Source organism: Achroia grisella, unplaced genomic scaffold (genome assembly GCF_030625045.1).
Source record: "Achroia grisella isolate CSIRO2021 unplaced genomic scaffold, CSIRO_AGI_Agris_v1 utg509, whole genome shotgun sequence".
Classification (NCBI taxonomy): domain Eukaryota; kingdom Metazoa; phylum Arthropoda; class Insecta; order Lepidoptera; family Pyralidae; genus Achroia; species Achroia grisella.
The window spans coordinates 333,971-344,084 of NW_026712902.1; the positions used below are offsets into that span (position 1 = coordinate 333,971).

The 10,114-nt window shown below is 36.6% G+C and overlaps 1 protein-coding gene across 1 annotated transcript in view; it reads left to right on the forward strand.

Moving 5' to 3' along the window:
- LOC131846252 (prominin-like protein) overlaps positions 1–3,690 on the forward strand; it is a 107,156-nt gene extending 103,466 nt beyond the window's left edge. Inside the window, exons 19-21 of the mRNA XM_059195513.1 lie at positions 1,853–2,050; positions 2,441–2,521; positions 3,516–3,690. Of these exons, the coding sequence (XP_059051496.1) occupies positions 1,853–2,050; positions 2,441–2,521; positions 3,516–3,528 (292 nt within the window). The 3' untranslated portion in view covers positions 3,529–3,690. The remainder of the gene's footprint in view (positions 1–1,852; positions 2,051–2,440; positions 2,522–3,515) is intronic.
- The last annotated feature ends 6,424 nt before the right edge of the window (positions 3,691–10,114 follow it).

Here is a 10,114-nt window from a genome sequence, read left to right on the forward strand (position 1 = left end):
TACGCCGAAAGTTGGCAGTAGGCTAACAGCTGCAGGTGTCTACTACCACACGAGGACTACCCACTGGTGTAATGGTAACGATTGTATTTAGTACTTTGACGTTTGCTTGTATTGTACTATTTGTCTAATTTTGGTATTTGGGTGAATATATCCGTACCTTTATATCTGTAGAGTGGAATTTTTTGGTTGGAGTTTCTTTCTTTTGTTATAGCGTACTTAGTTCTAGTATTATGTTTTAATAGAAAATATTATGAATATAATATTGAAATGATTGAAATATTTCCTAAACGAGTAAGGTTTGAATTAGTAGTTATGTTATAGTCAGTATAACATTGTTGCCTAAAACTGGGACATTTCAAATCAATAGCCAAACGAGAAGCACTAAATCACTGGCAAGAAATGCCAGGATTGACACATTCAAAAGCCCTAATATCGGGCTACTCGAACAAATACTCCAATATACTATTGCTATTGAGTAAAAACAACATATGCATGATGACTATGACCCTCACAGGACAAGTTGAACAAGAATATAGCTTACCTAGGCCTGTGCACGACAAAAATCTGCAGATTCTGCCAAACTGAAGAGGAAACGCCACTACACATCCTATGTGATTGTAGCCCACTCATGTATAAACGAAATATCTCCCTTGGAAAGTTTACACTCTTTCCCGAGGAGATAAAAACCATCGCTCCTAAGAATATCCTTCAATTCTTGTCCCTGACGGGTCTAGGTAGCGAACTTTGAAAAAGGGCGAGCACAATAGATCTATGTAGGTCGCAGTGCTACAGGTTCAGGTGCCTGACAATAGCTCATATTCGTGAACGGGTGCTGGTTGTGGACAAAATGAATATGTACGAACGCACGCCGAACTGACGGTAGATTTGACGTATCATATGAGTCTGTAGTAGATCTGCATGAATAAATATGTTTTGGTTAACCAAACATTTTACATTAACCATTATACTAGCCTAATTTATTACTGTTAAATAATGTCTAATTTATTAACTCGAGCTATGGTAGTTTAACATATTACATGGCTAGAGGCATGTTGGAAATCGGCCCTCGTGAAATATTCAATCACTGGCTTACGTTATTTTAATAATATTTTCTTTAGGCTTGTTAGAGGATTAAGGTTTTGGTTTAATTGTTTTAGTTGGTCGGTGCATGCATGCGCGCTTTTATTGGGTTTAGCGCATTATCTAAGCTTTATTGGGACTTGGTATAATTTTAATTTGTTCTTATCTAAAACTGCCGATATCAAGTTTAAAATACTTAATTTGATAGCTGATAGATAATTCTGTAATGTACACGCTATAAAGGATCTTAAATATTTGATTATATAATTCAAAATACCATCTTCATTTTTTTGATGATTACTTTTATGATAATAATTTCTATTGTATGTGAGGTAAAGGTCTAAGATAAGGTGCCGCAATGCAACGCAGCGATATTAATTTCAAGTAATTGTATTTAGTATCTAATTCCTGGTATATAGAGTTCAGTATTCAGTGACAGAGAATTGAGGTGGTAAGTTAATGGATGATGTGTAGAGCAGTTTTAAAATGGAGCTACTTATGCAAATGTGATTTCTATTTCCATACGTCTGAATGTATTTTATAGAGCGTTGCAATGCGGTTCCGCTGTTTATTAGCAAATTAATTTTCTTAAACTCTTTTCTATAAAAGTCCGTTCATTATTCATTTTGTATCTTCTTAATTTATTGACGAATCTTCTCAGTCATGCTTTATTTTAAAGTCGGCTAATACTCCTGGGAAGGTATCTACCAGAGTTATCTGTAGGTCCTCCGCCTGGTAGTAGAGCGTGTTTGTGAGTGGTGGCGTGTTGCAGCGCCTACAAGGCAGAGAAGAGGAGCGGGCGCGACGGGCGCGGGCGGGGCCGGGGCGAGGGGGGCGGCGGGGGCGGGGGAGGGGGCGGCGCGGGGGGCGCGGGGGCAGCGGGCGGCGGCGGCGCGGGGGGGGAGGCCGCCTCGCTGGCGCCGCCTCTCGACGCACACCACGCGCGCAGATATAATGATATGGCGCCAAAGTGAGTACCACCCTATCCAGGTTATTATGTTATCATATCACTTTTTTTTTTAAATTGCTAATCCACCATTGTATGTGATAAATAGGAAAACGAAGGAATGGTAATTGAGTTTACCACACTGTCATTTATTGTCAGTTTCCATTATGAAGTAAATTAACTGAAAATCAACATAATAACAGAAAGACACCCATCAATTTATAATCTGCAGCTATAATTGTATTGAATAACAATTCATGCTATGACTGCATTCGAGTTCACAGTACACTCCAGTACCGCTTGATTGCATAGGATATGTTTTGTTACTAACTCTCGTGAGTGCCATGCACGTGGTGCGGGCGGTGGCCACGTGCACGGCGGCGCGGGTGACACGTGGCGCGTGTGTATTTACAGGCACTGGGAAGAAGGCCCTCCCCGCTACCACGGACCTACTGAGTACGAGCGACCCCCGCCCTACTACTATCCCGGACCAAAGTGAGTACGTCCCCACTGCATGAGTGCTGCTCCTGTGCTGTTCACACACTGCCGATCATGCGTGTACACTAACAAAACAATACGACCGGTGGTCTAGAGCTTTAGCACTATGTTACTTCAGATAGTTGCGGGTTCGATTCTCGCACGATACGTCTATTTGTATTCGTGACTATGATTACATTGGATAAGAGTTTATTTATTGTGTATATTTACGTATTTAAGTATTTTTGTGTACTATCTACAATCCATAATACAAGATCTGCTTAGTTTGGGACCAAATGGCGCTGTGTGTAATGGTCCAGTAAACAAATGACTTGGGACTTGTGAAGTAGCAATTTTGGTTTGCATTTTCGAACCATCACTATTTCAAATTTCAAATTTGGTTTCAAAAGTTGGTGTCTAATAATCAAAGTCAAAACCATAACATACAATATATATTTATTTATTTAAAATTTTGTTGAATTTTGTACAATAGGCGAGTTTAATGCTAACCTTAGAGAGTGCAGAGATACTCAAAAGCGGGTTAGTTACGTAATATATATGAAAAAGTAGTTAATTCTTCGAATAATTCCTTAATACAGAACTCATTAATTTACTTATCCGTAATTTAGTTTCTATGTAAAATTATAAACTATAAACATACAACAAAATCTATCACTACTTATTAATATTTTTTAGTATTTTTTTTTGTCTGGTGAAAACTAGGTGTGTACAACAGTATTAGAATATTTATGAAACAATAAGTTTCTTAACAGATTTATATTATACTAGATATTTATCATTATATTTCGCCTAATTTACATAATGTCTTCCTAAATTATAGCCGATATGTTACTCTAATGTATTAGATACATTACTGTAAAGTTTCATCAAAATTCGTGCAGTAGTTTTTGCACGAACGGGAAACAAACATCCATCCATACTCATATATATACCTCTCTTATGATATACTCTTTAAGTTCGTGTTGTTATAATATATAATTTTATTTTCCAGTGATAGACAGTAAACTGGCGCTCACTGAACTGGACGAAGATCTGCTGAAGTACTGAGGACTCCCTGATGCAAACTGACAAGGCAACACGAAACGTTAAACGTTGCAACTAAAATTACACTTTATAGACTTATACTTTATAGTCTATTTTTCCATAGCAATTACAAGAAGATATATTTATATCAGTAAAGACGAATGCATAATTCTCTATGTGCATTCCCTACCGAAGTGCCGTAACGTCTGCATTTTATAACAATAAACTTTCAATATTTCCGAATGATTTAAACATGTTCTAAAAACCTAACCATACATGAATGACCCCGAAAAGCAAGGTGTATTTATTATCGGTAATAGCCTAGTATTAAGATCGTTATGTTGAATAAGACAGGTAGAGCTGAGGAATAGAACATGTATATAAATCTTCGATAAAAAATATATTAATATTTTGCTTTTGAAGTTTCAAATAATTCAATTTTTTCGTTTTACATTGTTTTGTTTCTTTTTATAGAATGGCGTTACAATTCTTCGGCAGTGAAAGCACGCTTAATAGAGTAGTTATGTACTTTCAAGGAATAATTATATTTTGAATATCGGTGCGAATGTAATGATTGTAATGTATGGTTGTGGTGACTGGTCGGAGCTAGTTCGACAACTATATTGTATGAGAAAGATTTATTCTGATTCGACGCTGTCTCATACATACAAATTGGTATGAAATTAGGACATGTTTACCGTAATTATAATCTATGGTCACTGATACATACTTCCCTAAATGTAACAAATATACAAGATAGTGTAATATGCACTTTAGATATTGGTCCTATGAGGTAGGATAACGCGTTTAATCAGAATGAGTCCATCACAAATAGGATATGTCAATGTATGATCGTTAAACTTATTCGACGTTGTACGTAGTAACTATGAATATTATAGTAAAATAGAAGGTAGTGTCTGTATGTAAATATAAGTGGTGGAGAAGGTAGTCGGCTCCATAACTGCCATATTTGGACTGTCCAATCCCTAATTGTTTTATAACTAGGTATATTTTGTCCTAGTATAATCTGCTGCAAGATGGCGATGGCTTTAAATGATTTTGAACTCTATACGTTTGTTGAGAGATCGCGGGATGCAATACCGCACAAAATCTGATTTCTAAATCTGTGAGATTCCTTTATATTATTATAGCTTATTATATTAATTTTAGGTGTATAATTATTAGACATGTGGCGATTTTAATTGCGATTAAGTGTTATACGAGATACTGAAATGTGAAGTAGTTTTTTTATTATTAAATTCCAATAGATGTCGCCAAATTCGATACTGTTGGAGCAAAGATATAGGTTGAATTAAGGACCGTATAATTTTCTCAATTACACGAAATATATTAGCATTTAATTTTTATATTATAATAATGTTTTCTACAATTTGTAGGTAGTTAAGGAAATTCTCTCTCGTTTTTTCATCGTGCCGCACTTCTGATATTCAATACAATTTGTTTGGTAGTGGTCCGAATGGAAAAGCGATGGAGTGATGGAAAGAGATGGTGGTGCAGTGTGCTCGCTCACACTTGAATCACGCGGACGAGATTATGCATTTATTATTAAAGATATACAACTAATGTAACGTATTGGTGCGTGCGACAGTTGTAGTAACGTCGCAACGACCAAACCAAGCGGACGGTGATTCTTTATTTGTTTAATTTGTATTACCCGTTTTGACCTGAAGTGTTTTTTCTAATCTGTAACATGCAATGCAATCTAGTCCCAAACTAAGCAGAGCTTGTACTAAACTGAATAAGTTGACAGAAGTAATTTCTGTCTAATTAAAAAATCATTTATTTATTTACGACATTTTAGCCGCTTATGAACGTCAAATTTTTTACATAAATAATTTTAATTTTTCCCTACCGTCCAGTTCTGTATATAGATCCAATTGAGAAGAACTGGCAAGAAACTCAATTGAATTACTTTTCTTTTTTCTTAATACATATTTTTTTGTAATTACACACAAATATCTAACTACATAGTAACTTCGATCGTAACGTATTTCGTATGTAACGTGGTGAAAATGACGTCATCTGTCTATAGTGCGATTATATTGACGCCATTTGACGCTGTCAAGTCAGGATGATATTGGGAACAATTAAAATTATTTAACACATGGTTGTGTCAAATTGTACTGATTTTTTTTTTAGTTGTTTGATATATGATCTCCCTTTAATACAGCGGCTGCGAACACAATTTATACATTTTGAAAAGAAAAGGTCCATCCTCATCCCATCAGCTATTTCCTCAAAATTGGTGTAGGGTCTGTTCTATGGTCTTAGAAAATAAATTATATTTAATAACAGCTTGAGGTCAAAATACACAAATAAAGAATCATAAAAGTCCGCTCCTAGTGAACGACTATGTCGCCGTATACTAATTATATATAGGTAAGCTATGTTATTCAATTTTATTTTTGACTCGGAGCGCGTTTCGAGTGCAAATGTCTATTGTAGTATACACGTGTCATATTCTATATTAGTTAGGACGTTTATTTAAATATTAATATCGTTAAACTGGTTTTAACACGAATAATTTTATGGCAAATATTTACAAATTTTTTTATTGAGGGATTGGGTTAGGTTTATTAAGGTCAATGGAATGGTGCACCCGCTGAGCTAAAGGATTACACCCGTGGAGGATGATAAGATGACTTTTTTTATTCAGGATTTTGGGATGTTGGATTTTTTTAAGGTTAATGAAATGGTGCACCCGCCTGCGCTAATGGTTTACGCTGCCGGGGCACCAGTGGGGGATGATAAGATGAGCATGAAGTCAAGTCAGTTATCCCATCGTGATGAATTGACTTGGAATTTATTACGATGGTTTCCAGGGAGAACCGCGTGGAGGTACATTGCTAGCAATAAGATCATCAGTCCACATTACTAACAATCTTCTTCCCGCTATGTCATGTGCTCGCCCTTTTTCAGAGTTCGCTACCTAGAACCGTCAGGGAAAAGAATTGAAGGATATTCTTAGGAGCGATGGTTTTTATCTCCTCAGGATAGAGTGTAAACTTTCCAAAGGAGATATTTCCTTTATGCATGAGTGGGCTACAACTACATAGGATGTGTAGTGGCATTTCCTCTTTTGCTTGACAGAATCTGCAGAATCTAATATAATATTAACTAATAAGAAACACCAGTGCAACCTAGTCGAAATGTCTAGAGAGATACCTTTATTTGCCATAATTATTAGTGTTAAAAACAGTTTAACTATATTAATAATAAATACTAAATGAGAAAGTCTAAATGCCAAATGTTGATTGGGTAGTGTCGGATTTCTTAATACCGTTGGAAATTTTTACTAAGTTCAATGGAATTGACGCAATTTCCTGCACATTTGTTTTATTTCAATAAACAAAAAGTTGTTTTCTGCATTTATTTTTTATCTAAAAAAACAAAAATTCTTTAGTCATGTAGTTCTAATACAGCCTCTTATACAAACAGACACTCCAATTTTATTTATATGTATAGATTATGCTATGATTATAAACTAAAACTTTTTTTATATAACTTATGAACTATTTTGCGACAGTTCTGTTGGATTTCGTAGGAAGGTTGGTATACGACGCGGCTCTTGAACGTTAAGCGATGTGGCCGCCAGGTGGCGGCTGTATGTTTGTCTATAACATGATATTAAATAATATTTCATGAAATGTGAAATATTTATTTTAAATACATTTTTTATTAGATGTTACTACGCAATGTATGATACTGCCAGGAATCGAGGTACGGGGGCATCGAGGTCGTCGCAGTGGCCGGTCGGCTCGAAGGACCACTGTCAAGGCCCTAAGGGATCAATAAAAATGGACTGTAGGTTTAAATTAGGGATGTTAAGGAGATCCGTAACTGAATCCGAAATAAGTTTCGGACAATATCGGATAGGGGCGGGGACTAATTGAGTTATGTAACCATTTTATTAGCTATTTGTATTTTACTTTTGAAATTCCTTAAAAGATTATTATCCGTAACCGTAATTATCCGAAACTAACGGATAATCCGAAATAATTTCATATCCGTATCCGGTATAATATCCGAAACCTATCCGTATCCGAAATTTCATATCCATAACATCCCTGGATTAAATATAATGTATTGCTAATATGAATTTATAAATTAATTGAATAAAGAGAATGACGACGCGCGTCCCTGAAGCCACTCGTGACTGCGACCACCTCAGCTCCTCACCTCGATAGCCGCCAGCATCATACATTGCGTAGTACCATTAGATGTAATAATATATTCTCTTAGCCGCGTCGTAATATTGTCTTCGCATACGGACGTACAGTCAGCTCAAATATTGTATTATATACATCTCAAAATGTCCGTCTATATATATTGTTTGCTCGTTCTGTCCGTGTGTGGAGACGTGGATAGCTCTTGATCTCTATACGCAGTTCGTCTTCCTCTGACCGTTTGTAACCTCTTTGTAGTATTGTTGAAATTGACAGACTTAAACGCGTTGCAGTTATTAAGGTACCACGTTTCAATGAACACACGACACCGTCCTCGCCGGCGAAGGCGTCGACCTCAACAACCTCAAGCGCAATCAAACGGTCTCTTACGAACGTTCGGGTTCTCAACATAGGCGCATCCGGTCGCCTCTCTGCACGATCCCCGTTTGAATTGGACGGGGATTGATCAGAGAGGCGACCGGATATTACGACAGTCTGACCGTCGGTCTGAACTCTGAACCGTTGCTTAAATTGCATATGTTTTTGTGTATGAATATAAGCTATCCAATTGCTCATGATGTCATACCTGTTAATGAAATTTGTTGAAGCACTGAAAGATATTATTTCATTGCATTTTTTTATTTTGTAAGATAATGGAATGATGCACTCGCCTGCGCTAACGGTTTACGCTGGCGGGGCACCAGTGCAGGATGATAAGATGAGTATGAGGTCAGGTCAGTTAGCACACCGTGACAAATTCACCAAGAATTTATCACGATGGTTATCCAGGGGGAACCACGTGGAGGTCGACCTAACATGGTACATTGCTAGCAATGGGAGTTACAAATTCCCATTACTAACAATCCCCGTCCCCCCTATTTCAGTGCATTAGATTGACTGATTCTTTTATTCACGGCTTCGGTGGACACCGCCCTACATCCGATGGTCGCGGGTTCGATTCCTCGCACGGCACAAACATTTGTATTCATGAGTATGATTGTTTGTATCGGTCTGGGTGTTTCCTATGTATTTACGAAAAAAATATCTATGTATTTGTATCAGTTCTCCAGTACCCATAACACAAGCTTTAGTTAGGTTAACTTGGGTCTAGATGGCGCTGTGTGAATTGTCCTGAGATTATTATTATTATTATTAGTGATGACGAGATCGACAAATTCTATAACTGCAACTCGTTTATATTATTTAATCTGTGTATTTAACAAGTTCAACAGAGGGTGAACCAAAATAGGGTCCTGTACCATTTACTGAACCCGTGCTCACTTTTCAGTAGTTTCAAATGTAATAAGTTAAGTTTTATATACTCGTTCGTATTCAATCAAATATTGTTTTAAAATATGTATTAATTGTGCTCAAAATATTGTGTATCGTCGGTGCTATATGACGCCGTGTAATTTTAGTTCTTACTCCCTTGTGTTTAGGATGAATTTGATTTTATTAGTGAAATTACCTTTACATATGTATGTACTGATACTGATAGTGTATGTATAATTATAATTCACATTATCTCGTAGTTGTAAAGTCGGTAAGATGTAGTGTAACGAAAATTTGCAAGTCCCGCCACATGTGAAGGCTGTGCGATCCGCATCGGACTGTGTCGAGGTTTGTAAAATAAACATTTCATTATATCCAAATTATTATGTTGTTTTATTTAAATTTGTAGCTAGTAGGAAAATCCGATTGGCTTGAGACATACATACTTATATATATATATATATGTATATATAACATTTGCCAGTCAGCTAGTATATATATATACTAGCTGACTCGGAAAATGTTATTTTGACATATACTTGAAAATCGCTTTTAAGAAATAGGAGTTGGTGATAGAAGGGTGAAAATTTTAAGGCTGTACAAAATTGTCGTAAAAATTAAAATGTAATATTTTGAGGTGAGCTACTCTTAGAGGTATAAAAATTATGTGCTCGAACACCGAATGCCGTGGTTTTTTTTTCGGATTACTCTAATGCTGTTGGCCGCAGCTGGCCTTTACAGCTTCACCAGACGATAGCGGGCGAGTGCAGATGGCACTCCAAACCCGCGGAAGGACTTATGGAGCGGCTGAAGGCCAACTCTCGCCTGACGGATACGACTTTAGTCTGAGGGCACCGCTAGGGGTTCGAACCTCGGCTCAGGCCGTCGTAATTTCGATCCCCGTTTGAATTGGACGGGGGATCGATCGGAGGGGTGCCGTGGTTTATAAAAACTCTCCCTTTTATACAGAGAAGATATGAAACTACCATTTAATATTTTAAAAATATCAGATCTTTCGACAATAATGATGTGAACCCTAACATATATTAAAAATAATTCAATTAAATATTCAAAATTACACTAACATTAAAACAACATTTAACTGTCA